At 31.5% G+C, this 13,138-nt stretch overlaps 1 protein-coding gene and 2 pseudogenes across 1 annotated transcript; 2 read left to right on the forward strand and 1 right to left on the reverse strand.

The window, feature by feature from the left end:
• Window positions 1–2,748: 2,748 nt before the first annotated feature.
• On the forward strand, window positions 2,749–3,833 carry LOC120196860 (annotated as a pseudogene).
• A 1,445-nt stretch (window positions 3,834–5,278) lies between these two features.
• Window positions 5,279–5,853, forward strand: LOC120196440. The gene is made up of 2 exons (XM_039198246.1): window positions 5,279–5,439; window positions 5,528–5,853. Exons 1-2 carry the CDS (start codon window positions 5,344–5,346, stop codon window positions 5,639–5,641), a joined length of 210 nt encoding a protein of 69 aa, XP_039054177.1. The 5' UTR covers window positions 5,279–5,343; the 3' UTR covers window positions 5,642–5,853.
• Window positions 5,854–6,877: 1,024 nt separating this feature from the next.
• Window positions 6,878–11,548, reverse strand: LOC120196861 (annotated as a pseudogene).
• Window positions 11,549–13,138: the final 1,590 nt, after the last annotated feature.

A 13,138-nucleotide genomic window follows, 5' to 3' on the forward strand; every position in this document is an offset into this window, starting at 1 on the left:
TTTTCCCTCGAAAAAAAACCATTTCGACAAACGTCAATTCATTTCCAGCAAATGCAATATGTCCTCATAAATAGTCCCACGTACACTATTTTCAGTTTTGGATGCTTCATCTACATGGGCATGTTTTTTTATTATTAATATTTTCCTTTTCATTACTCCCCATAGTTCAGATCACTTGTGTTTCTTTGACTGCCTTAGTAAGTTCATCTCTGGGGATTCTTGACCTTTCTCCAGTAATAAGATCCCCCAGAGTTTCCATCCCAAAAAACCATTTAATCTAACTTTAGCTCTTGATGCGTCCATTCTATTGGAGAATCCAACAAAATCAAACAGGATAGTGTGGGATGGTTTTTTATATTATGATGAACTAATTATGTAGTAAAAAAAAGAAAAGAAAAAAACGTTGTGGTAGCAAGGCCATGTGCAAGGGTTAGGGCTAATTCAAGGTTAGATACAAAAAGGATAGAGTGGGATGGTTTTTTTGCAAGCCTCAATTCGGATTCGATTTTTACACCTTCCATCCTCATTTTTATCATTTGGTAAATTTATCAAGGTGGGATGGTATGACTTTGATCTGAAGCGGATTTTAACTCGTACTTGAAAATATCAAGGGAAACATGTCCATTTCATCAACACTAATTTTTTTATATAAAAAAATCATCTATATAAAATCAGATAAAATTTGAGCTCAATAAATTTTATATAAAAAAAATTATGTTAATTGTTTTAAATTCAAACTATTTAACTTCAAATTTTATTTTTATTTAGGTATTATTTAAAAAAAGTTGAAAAAAATCAAATGTGAAGTCATTTGTGATAACATGTATGTTATGTTTACAAATTTGAATTAAATTCAAAGTTTAATGAAAGCTCTCTTTCCTTATTACAAGTCATCATTAGGTCATTGACTTCTAAACGTTAACCAGGTAGAATTAATTCATAATTGAAGGGGTTAAATCTCTAATTAGTTCAACTCACTAATGAATCTAACAAGACAACCCATCAACTCATTTGTCGGGATAGTATTAATTTTCTTTATAAACTATAATGATTCAATTGATGAAAATAAGAAATTCCTTTTTAGAAAAAAAAATGATGTAGATACAGACTTCCAATCAAATGAAAGAAACGACAATGCACTTGATTAAAAATTCATATTAGAGATATATTTTATGTTATAAATATTATTTATTTATATTATAAATTTTGATATATATTGTCAAATAGATAAAATTTGATATATTTATATATTTATGCCATGTTAATGTTTTTATATTATAATTATTTTTAATAATTTAACCGTGTCTTGCAAAGTTAATCAATAGAAGGATATCTCCTCATTTTTAGAATCAAGTTCAAGTGTTATCTTTATTTGCTTTCAATGACATGTTTTAGAATTTCAATTGGTATCCACTTAAAAGTGCAATAGAATTTTCTTTCAAATTCATGATTATGGGTTGGAAAGACGATGGTAGCTAAGGTGTAAGATGCCAACAAATGCTAGAAAAATATTTATGATTGCTCATGTTATCTGTGAGTCCAAATTAATTAGAACCTTGAGTGAAATGTTGATCTTAATAATGTAGATCACCTTTTAATTGTCCCCAATTCATGCAACAACCATTAACCAAATATCATATTGTCTTTCATAATATAAGATTTTAGAACAATATTATCTTATTTAGTTTTATAATATTGCCTGATAGTGTTAATGTAAAATTATCAATAGTAATACTTTGAGAATATATGGATAAGATCATTATTCCATATTTCTTAGTTAACGAGAATGTTTCATTTTGAACATTTTTGTTGTTGATAATCTTGCATTAACATTAACACTATCGGGTGGAAGATATAGTATTAACCAGACATAGTATTAGTGTTAAGATTATCAATAGTAATTCTTGTTCGACCTGGTCTAAATATAATTTAAATGAATTAAAGATATATTTATTCAAATTTAATTATAAAAATAGACGTAATGCTAATGCTTTTGTTTACCTCTAATTAATCCACCAATGCCTACTTCAAAATGGGAAGACCTTAGTTATAACCAAGATTAAAATAGAACTAATACATGTTCAAATACTAATGAATGAAGAGGGTCACAATCTAAAACAACCCAACATTTACCTCAAATTCAAACGGTTTCATTATGCAAAAACTATCAATGATGAATCTGTAACCATATGCGAAACCTAACTTACTCTTTGCTTTTGGAATTGTAAGCAACCATCCAAATCTTATCAGTTTTCCTTATTTCATGATGCACATATCTTCTAACAGCTCCCTTGAATTTATGGTAACAACAAATACTGAACAAAGAGTAACCTTAACCCACGTGATTTGACACAATGGTTATCTTCTCGACTTTGCAGTCGGTGTAATAGTGACGTTATTCATTCATGGTAATCTAATCCGAATCGTGACCGATTATAAGAATAATATTCTAGAAGTGAACCCCCACATGGTAGAATTTCGAAGTTGCAATCTATTCCCATTCCCACCTTTCCTTTTGAAGTCAGCTTATCATTACAACATTGACAACACTTTTCACCCTCATCATTACAACATTGACTACACTTTTCACCCTTGTCCTACGCTCTATTTGTCTGCTCACAAACTTGAAATTTAGAGCTTCAATGTCAGCATAAGAGAGGGTTTCCCAGTCTTTGTTCTTTTGTCCTTCATCTTTCACTAGTTGAAACAAATAATGCAAGTTGCGGCCGGGAGACTGCTTTTTCCACCATGCCTATAGCTTTTATAATCATAAATGTTGTCCCATTTGTCAGCTCATCTCAACAACATTTGGAATCCATTGGCAGCCCTACAAACAATGAAGAAAACATTCTTAAGGTAGTACTGTATATTCATGCTCTTAACTTATAGGCTTTCTTTTAATGGAGTTTAATCCTCTCTGAAATCACCATGTCTGGTGCTTTATTCTTAATATTTCTAGTTGTTGTGTTTACACAGGTGAGTCGCAAAGTGATGTTTGAGATTACAGTACATGGAATCATCCTTTGGGCATCAATGGGGTTTCTGGTACCTGTTGGGATACTTGCTATCCGAATGTCAACAAATAGAGAGAATGTGGGAAAAGACAGAAAGTTCTTTTCTATGTTCATGCAGTTTCACAGGCAAGCTTAGTTTGGATAACCCTTTTAACTTCTATAATCATAACAATAAAGAAATAAGATGTTTCCTAGTTTCACAATAATATACAGTACAATGATTGTGGTGGCCTTATCATATATCATGTATTGAACAGTTAATTTATGTTTTGCAGATACTTTCTGTACTTATGGTCACAGCAGGAGCACTCATGTCCATCAAAAACTTTAATAACTCATTCAACAATTATCACCAAAGACTAGGGGTAGCTATATATGGTATCATATGGGTGCAAGCTTTGACCGCCGCTCTACGTTCATTCAGGTAAACCAATATATATATATATGACTCAGGGCCCAATTGATTACTTAGTCACTGGTAAACCTTGAGATATAATATGGTGTTTTGTGTACAGGGGATCCAAGGCAAGAAGTGCATGGTTTTTTACACATTGGTTAGTAGGAACCGCGGTGTGTATTTTAGGTGTAATCAACATTTACACTGGACTGGGAGCCTTGCATGAAAAGACAATCGGCAAGCACAAAACTTTGGACCATAATTTGACTGCACAGATCTGTTTGATGGTTTTCATTTATCTGTTTCAAGACAAATGGTTGCAGTTACAGTTGCAAAAACAAGAAGAACCGGTTCCCCGCCGTGAACCTGTAAGACCCTACCCCTACAGAACAAGACAATACGCAGCAGGAATCAACTACTGAGAAATCAAATTCGTTTAATCATTATTTTCCTATACATGGATTATCATCATTCATATGGGTAGGATTACTTATGAATTATGTAAATCAAACGATGATATTAAACTTGTATTAGGTATTGATGAATAATAAAACAAGGGAGGGTGTTTTTTCTCTTCTTTCTATTCCTATACCCTACATTTTTACTGGACATGGTGAAATTTTAACCAATTAGTAAATAATATTATCAAAACACCTTCTTTTCCTTATCGAAGTCATGAATTAAAAGCAACATGTAGAGCTAGCGATCAACATGAAAGGTGAAAAAGATAAAGGTACGTATTAGAGTTCCGTTTGTTTTATTGGAAATATATTTTTAAAATATAATATTTGTAAATATTTGAAAGATTATGTGTAAAACATATTCTTTAACGATTTTATTAATAATCATTTCCTATACAAAAAATTTAGTAAAACAAACGCAATATAAATGTTTTCCTAGTTGAAGATTTTTAAACCGAGGTTAAAAATTTTAGGCTTGATGCAAAAATAAGTATTATACTCTAAGTTAACATCAAGTGTGTAAAAAAATTTTCGTTAAAAATAAATGTCTAATGTTTTCTCCATTACACTTTTAAGTGCCAAACGTTCTTTCTGTTACACTTTTAGATGCCAATACAGTAACAACCATTTAAAAAAGTTAAATAACACGTGTCATGTTTATATTTTGGCTTAATACAAAAATAAGTGTCCAAACTATATATTAAGTTAACTTTTGGTGTCTAAAGAATTTAATTTTTTTATCATACTAGATCAATTAGTTATTGGTTAACATTTAATATTTTATTTGAGTTAAATAATAAATTTTTTTAAATATAAATAGTTAATTATTTATATTATTTATCCTAATTAAAAAATAATTAGTTAAAATTCATTGAATGATCTCAGTAATAAAAGAAAATGTTATTCTTCATCTCAAATTCTAACATTGTATTTATAAATATTATGCATTATTAATGACTAAGAGTTATAAATAAATATTACTTTATAATCATCAAAATATTAAAAAAACTGTGTTTAATTGAACATTGGGTTAACACTTCCAAAAATTATACATTGGTTTTTCAGTTTCAATTATGCGGTGAAATTTCAGAAATTTGTTTTAAAAAATTTTGTACTATTTAGTTCTGTAATTAAAATAATAAAAGGAGATTGAATCATAGTTGGACCCGGGCCATGAAGGCCATACATAAATTAAACCGACTTGATCTGAAAATTAATTTGACCTAACTCGCTTTATCATACATTCGAATTAAATTTAAATCAGATCCAATCCGGTTCGTATAAAATTAAATTGAATATAATCTAGACTCAAAATAACTCAAATCTAATCTGATTAGTCACATTTAGTTATATAAAATAATAAAAAGAGATTGAGTTATAGTTGGACCCAGCCCGGCCCATGAAGGGCATAGATAAATTGAGGAAATTAAAGAAGAAAACATTATCGGGAGGCAGTGGTAGAAGAGAGAAGATGGATGGGGTGTCGCAGTTAGGCCTTCCAGTGCTGGGAATCGTAGCTGCTGCTGCTCTCACCTTTTATGTCGTTAGCTTTTCTGAGCTAAGAGAGGTTTTATTTTCCTTCTTTTTGATTCTTTACCACTTTCATAATGCATGTTTTCTGTTTGCATAATGGCCTTTTGCTGGTAAATATGCAGAAATCATTTAGAGATTTGGAAGATTCAGAGAATGAAAATGGAGGATTCGATTCTTACGTAAGCTCTAGGAAAAGGCGTGCAATAAGAAAAGCAGAGAAGAAGTCCAAAACTTGACTACCCTCTGCTTTTGCTTTCTTTTCTACACTTGTGGAATTCAACCATGCCTCTTTTCTTTATAATATGTAAGCTATAGTTCTATGCTTTTTTTTTTTTTTGGGCATAATCATGTACGTAGCTAGAGATCTTCACCAGCACCACCAAAGCCACTGTACAAGCATCGTAATTTATAAAAGAGTTAATTGAAAAATAAGTATTTTAATTATACATATTATTGTTTTAGGTGTTTACAGTTGTTTTTTTAACAAAGTAAATGACCTCGTCGTTAACACACCCTTGTTTCGTTCACCCACGTTTTTCCCTCTCACCGTCGTCGACCATGCACCCATCATGAAACCAACATGACCGTCCTTCTCTTTCTCCCCTTTTCACTACTGATTAGGGGTAAGGGTTCGAGTTGAATTGAATCAAAAATTTTTATCCTATTTTATATCCCAAACTTGATTTCTGTTTAAATTTAATTGTAAATATTTATAATATTATGATACTATTTGATTCTAATTTAAACGGGTTTTATAATAATGTACAATACATATATATGTTTATTCGTATCTTTTTCATATGTGATTTATTAATATCATATAGAGTCGAGTCTCTCGACTCAAACTTAAAAATTAATTAATCGATTACTAAAATTTAGAGTTATTCGAGTTGTATTTTATAACTTGACTTGAACTTGAAATTTTTTCAAAGCGAATCAAATTTTATGAAATTACAACTCGAAGTTAATTTGAGTTATTTTTTCGAATCTATTTTAATTAAAAAAATTATTTTTTCAAGTCGAATTAAGTTTTGTTCACCTTATCACTAGTAGTCGTTAAACCTGCATCATTTACATTAAAGCCGTAGGTGATGGGTAATTTTAACAAAAATAGATGTGATGGGTAATTTTAACAAAAATAGATGTGATTTGGATATTTAGGGATAAGGACTAAAGATTTAGGGGTTTAGATTTTATGAATTAAAGTTTTATAATATTTTTTAGATGTTTTGTGAAAAATAAGAAAATCTAAAGATATTATTTTTCTTTTTGAAAATTTATGAATTTTTATTTGTTAAAAGATAAAAATTTAAAAAAAAAAGTTAAAAAATTAGACTACATATCAAACACAAAATTTACCCTATATTCAAATGGACTTGAACTCTTGACATCAAATTTATCCGACCCATGAATACTTCTATCATTTTTCTTTTTCGCTGGTTTAGTAATTAATCACAACAAACCAAATGCAGTTGAAAAACAAGAAACAAAGTATGAGCTTTTATTAAGGCACCAAACATCAATACAGTTATGAGTATGGACTTTATGAATATCATAAGAATCCACAGCTACGACCTCTATTTACTTATGACTCATCGAAATAGCTTTCATTTCACATGAAGCATCATTCTAATTTTCACCATCATCGACTGTTCACTGTTTCTTCTGCTGGGACTTGAGTTCCTTCACCTTCTCCTCCGTAGCCTTCAACGCATTCCCGTATTTGCTTATAACTGCAGAGAGTAAGGAGTCCATGATTATTATATTACACTCTGCTTAACAACAGCTATGTCAACCAAGTCCAAGTCAAACAAAGGAATAGCGAGTTTTTGGTTATTATCATCGTTTTTCTGGTTTCTGCTCCCTTCACCATCATACTTGCTACAATCACGATAAACGTGACACGACCGAAAACCCATCTTGTGAAATCATGCCGGAGGAGAATCGCTAGAACATACTCGAAAATTTATAGATGATTCAGAAGATAACTTACTTCATCGACCTCTTGAGGAGTAATTATAAGGTGGAGACAGATTATGTTGTCCCTGAAACACGTACTAGCAACCCTTGCTTCGCATTGTGCTCCGAAATATGCACCAACTCCTATGGAGGAAATCATCAAAAAGTTGTTGGTAGAAGTAACAAAATATAAAAAGCTATCGCACTTGATTGCCTTTATATAAAACAAGCAACTCAAGTCCCTATTGTGCGGACAGATGATTAGAGAAATAGCAAGTAGAAAGCGAAACCTACCCCATTCAGGAGGGAACGGATCATTAGGTGACTTGTTGTCTGTAAACTCAGTACCAAGAATCAAGCCAGTGCCTCTGATCTGCAGAATCAGATAAGGTAATGATTTCATGTCTCGTTCTTACTAAATACTGACTGCATAAAATGGATGCCTCAATGCGAAACGCACCTCTCCAACGATAGGACTGTCGGAAAAGGATTTCAGACCATCTTGAAACCTTGGTGAAATGCTCTTCACTTTCTCAACAATGTTTCTCTCCCTGCGAGGAATTCAACTGCTCCATGAAATAACAGCTATAGAGAAATTTTCTGTTTGCAGTCTAGACATTTAGAATTATATTTTTTTTTATTTCAAGGCAGGATAGAAACACACTTGTAAAGCTTGAGCGCTTCAATTGCGACCGCACAGGATACAGGGTGCCCGGAGTAGGTGAATCCATGAGAGAAGAACCTGAAAGAGGAAATTAGACGAGGAACTGAGAAAATGAATATGCATACATCTAATGAGTAATATTTCATACCAAGTTTGTTGCTTTGAGATAAATGACTTCAGAAACTTCAGGGCTCACCATGACTGCTCCGATGGGCATATAAGCCGAAGAAAAGGGCCTGCAGAACACAATACCGGAATTAATATGCTAAAAGATGAGAATTATGTCACGGCTGAAACCTATTTTATACTTGAATATTTATACAGCTTCACCTTTGCTAGTGAAACAAGATCTGGTTTAATATTGTACTTGTCACACCCAAACATTGTCCCAAGCCTTCAAATGCACAATAACCTAAATCAAGAAACAAAGTGCTTAAGAACAAAGAACTGGAAGATTTCTAAAAACATTGATGGAATATCAATATGGACACAGAGATAGCCGAGTACCTCATCTGCGATAAAAAGTATGTCGTATTTTTTCACAACAGCTTGTACCGCATGATATTTGAAATACTACATCAGTGAAAACTGCAGAAAATTTACGAAAGAAAAAAAATTCTGTGACTTATAAATGCTTTTGTACGCATCAAACTATAATTAGCTATTAAATGCTCACCTTCTCAAAATAAGTAGCAGGAGGAGGTATAACACCTCCAGCTCCCATCACAGGCTCAGCGATAATGCAGCAATCTAAGATAAACAAACTTGCTAGGTCAGCTATACAAACAAACCCCTTCAAGTTTGCAAAAGGATTCTCATTTCATGTTTAAAGCATATTAGCTGACATTACCGTCTCTGGACCATCTTTAAGAATAAGATTCTCCAAATTGTTGGCTAATCTGGTTGAACCCTCTTCCGTCTCACTGAGATGTGAATAAAGATGACTATCATTTTGAATGTTCAAAAGTATATGTCAGAAAATATTTGTAAAAGTGAAAACCTTCTAGATGATAGCGCCAATAATGAGGGCAGTCAGTGTGCAACACGAATGGGGCTGGAAGGTCAAACTTTTGATGTAAAGCCGGAAGTCTGTAATGACAATCTAATTGTTAAGAACTCGATTTCAAGCAACTAAGTATAAACATTTGACAAATAAAGCAAACTTTACCCAGAAAGACAGCTGATATCAAAGTTGAACCATGGTATCTGTAGATATTTAGAGAAAGAGAAAGAATGGTAAGTCTTCAAGAATAGCACATAGAGAAGCACCGAAGAACAATTTAGATTGAGTAGTTGAATTTTACGATTTTGCACGGGCAATAAATTTCTTCTTATTTGGTCGTCCAAGCGCATTATTATAATACCAAACAAGCTTCACCTACACATAAATAATGCAGAAAGTCAAACATCCGGAAGCACCAAGTTCACCACTTTTTCAGTTTACACCAATCATCTAGATATGCCCATCACTGATATGAATGCATGCAAAGACAATTTAAAATACTAATAACATAATAAAGAAACCTGAGTATCGTTTGCTTCAGATCCACTGTTTGTAAAGAAGACTTTTGCCATTTTGCTTGCCGTAAAAGTTTCAAGAAGATCCTTAGCAAGATCCTGTAAGATCAATATTTTCTCTTTAAATTAGTTTGTAATGGAAAAACACAAATGCAATATGAACAATATGTATTATGCTGAACACAAAATAACCTAATAAGAAAGAATGATTCTAAGAGAAAAAACATGCATTGGATGGATTGAAACCATGGGATTAAGAACATTGATGAATACCAGTGAAGGTTTTGTAGTACGATTCCAAATGAATGGTAAAATGGCAATTTATTCAATTGAGCAACTGCAGCTTCAACAAGTCGGGGCTCATTTCCTCCTGCAAAATTAAGTAAACATAAGGTACTTTATGAAATTCTTCTCCTATAAAATCATAGCATTTAGGCTAATTTCCTTCTGTTGATTAAAAACGCATGGTAAACAGGAAGACGCAGTGGCCATTTAGAGAAGGCCTAGCACTAATTTAACATTAATACCTAACGCGGTACACCATAAACCAGCAAGAGAATCCAGATACTTTTCCCATGGACATCATAACATAGCTTCCCTGTGCAAGATTAATTTTACATTGTCATTACAGCAAGAACAAATAGGAGCTTCAGAAAAAGATGAAAAACCACTTCTTGAGGTGAGTTCAATTTTAAATAAGTAAAAGAAAGACACCTTAGACTCATACCTCGGACCTTTCATAACAGGGGGTTTAAGTCAGTGGTCTGCCACCCTGCGGTAAATGGAGCCAGCATATCATGCCCCTTAAACCTGACATAAAGGGGATACATATATACATACCCCATATGCATCAATATAGTATGCACCTTCAAATATAAACTGTCAGACATTAAATGCATTTACTTGAAATATAAATAATAATGAAGTTATATCACAAGATTTCGTTTCTATATGCATAAATTAAGGGTATCCACCATATGAGAAACACCACGGGCAGGGGAGGGACAGAACTATATGAGATGAACATGAACAAAGGTTTGAATATCGAGTAAGCATACCCTGTAACATCCTTGAAATCAGAATCTTCTTTCTGCAAAGATGGTTCAGTACTATATAACCTTGCCAGCAATGCACCCTTAAGTGGGCGGTCCATGGAATTTCTGTATGCAGCAGCATTTTTTATGTATGAACCAAGCTGTAATTGGGAAGGGAGAACAAAAATGAATAATATGTTGAGAAATCAATACAAAAGAAGAAGAAAAAACATGTGGTGCTGCTCCACTAAATTTTGGTATATGATTATATCTTCATTGACTCAAATCAGACATAAACTCACTTTGTTAACAGTTCCAGCTAATTTCAATGATTGTAATCAGAGGAAGGGACTTCACATTAATGGATTCAGAAAAAGGACATGAAGGTAATAACTGATTCAGAAACATGGGATTAGAGTATAAAATGACTACGTGAACCAGAATTAACTTGTGCAGGTCAGTATTTTCTCAGAAGCCAAGCAGAGCCTAAAATTACGCCAATGGAATTGAAATCTTGAAAAATAGGAGGTAGATTCAGTAAGCAGCAAAACATTTATCAACATTGAAGATTTCACTCCATGATTTCCTGAATATATCCAATCATATTTCGTAGCATTTTTCAGTTTAAGTGGATCCAAAACAAAGAGAAAGTACTGTAATTTTAAATTCCAAAATGTCTAAAATATAGATATCAGACAAAAAAAAATCTTGTTCCTTCTAGAAACATTTCTCGGCAAAAGTAAACTTCAAACATGAGATTCTACAAGTCTTTTGTCAAATCAGAAGAAGCAGAGAAAAGGGTTATCTTGTCATGATCCGAACATGTAAGATAAAACATGAAATCTGGCTTCTTTAAAACAAAACGTCGATAAAGCAGTAGACATAAAAAGAAAAAAAAAAAAGTATGCGACTGTTGAAGAACTTAGTACCTTGGTTTTGATAGTTGATCGAAGGAGGGTGTTGGACATCATTTTTCTTCTCTTTGTTATCTAAAACTAAGACGAAGCAGAATGACTAAGAAGATGGTGCTCGAGAAATGAAGCACCTTTAGCCTACTTACGGTTTATTTGATTTTTCTTGTATGGATCCATAAATATATGGCGACAAATTTGCGAGTAGACCACCACATCAGCAGCGACTTTTCAGTTTAAGATTACTTTTTTAAATTTCTCTCTTCCAATAATTTCCTTATTCTTCCTTCCTCTTAATCATGTTATCAAATCAAAACAGCAAGTAAATTAAATATTGTTTAATGGATATAAAATTGTTACCTTTTATATTATTGACAACTAATATCACGTTTAACAAGCGTTTAGGTGGTACTAATATCTTATTCATATAATTAACGTTTTAGTTTAAGTAGTAAATATTTTAATATTATTTAAATAAATTTTAAGTTTAAAATCTTATGTATACAAAAAATGTTTGATAAAAGACTCCCACGTCAAAATTAATTGTCTAGTGTATATCAATTTAAATTAGTTAAAGTAAGAATTTCGAAATCGGGAGGATAAATAAATATCTTATCCATATAAAGAGAGTTTTCAATTTGTTTTCTCACCAAATTTATTTTTATTTTAAAAGAACAAAAATGAAAGGCGTGACATAGCAAAGAGGAGCAGGCACACAATGTTGGGACGTCTCTTGCTCCTTGGACCTGACGTTTTGCTTCGCAGTTCCATACAATTTGTTTTGGGTTGTTAAAAAGTAAAATAGTGAGCTTTAGAAGGTTTTAAAAAAGAATTATTAAGTGTTATTAAGGATTAAAGTGAGTGTTATTTTCTTGAAGTCTCGAGTTCGATAGTTACGTCTGTATATTGTATGTATCGTTATAATTAAAAATAGTATAAATAATATTATCTTGTAATCATTCTAAATTATTAAAAATATTTTTAAAGAAAATTTATACAAATTTTGAATAAAATTGAATCATGAAAAAATATTAACAATAATTAAAAATATACATATGCTATAATAGAAATATATAAAATATAACATGAAATGAAAATTAATATAAATAAAACATGTGTACATAATATGTTAATTTTAATTTTTTACAAGATAAAATCCGAAGTTGTTAGTTTTATTAAAAGTAAAAAATATTCAAATTACAATAAAAGTTTACAACTACAATTGTAAATTAAACATATAATAATGACATTTCCTATAATCATTAACACAAAAAATTAACCACTTCAGATCACACAAGAACCAGATACAAGGAAAATGTTAAAAAAACTAAATAAATAAAGTCGAATAAAATGTAGATACGAACAAATATGATTGCATCATTAAACGAACAACAAAAGGAGATCAAGCTATTGAAAGATCACCGACAAATTACAAATTAGAATCCAATGACGTGAGAAAACTATTCATGGATACAAATTACGTATCTAAATCCAATATGATAATCTAAAGTAGGGAAGATCAGCATAATAACAAAAACACATGAATATAATTTAAATAGTTTTATTTTTTTTATTGATAATATATCTTCATCTCATAAAATTTTATAATTCCCTAACATAAAATCACATGAATGACTTTAATATAAT

The sequence above is a fragment of the Hibiscus syriacus genome, unplaced genomic scaffold (assembly GCF_006381635.1).
Source record: "Hibiscus syriacus cultivar Baekdansim isolate YM2019G1 unplaced genomic scaffold, ASM638163v2 tig00117034_pilon, whole genome shotgun sequence".
NCBI lineage: Eukaryota > Viridiplantae > Streptophyta > Magnoliopsida > Malvales > Malvaceae > Hibiscus > Hibiscus syriacus.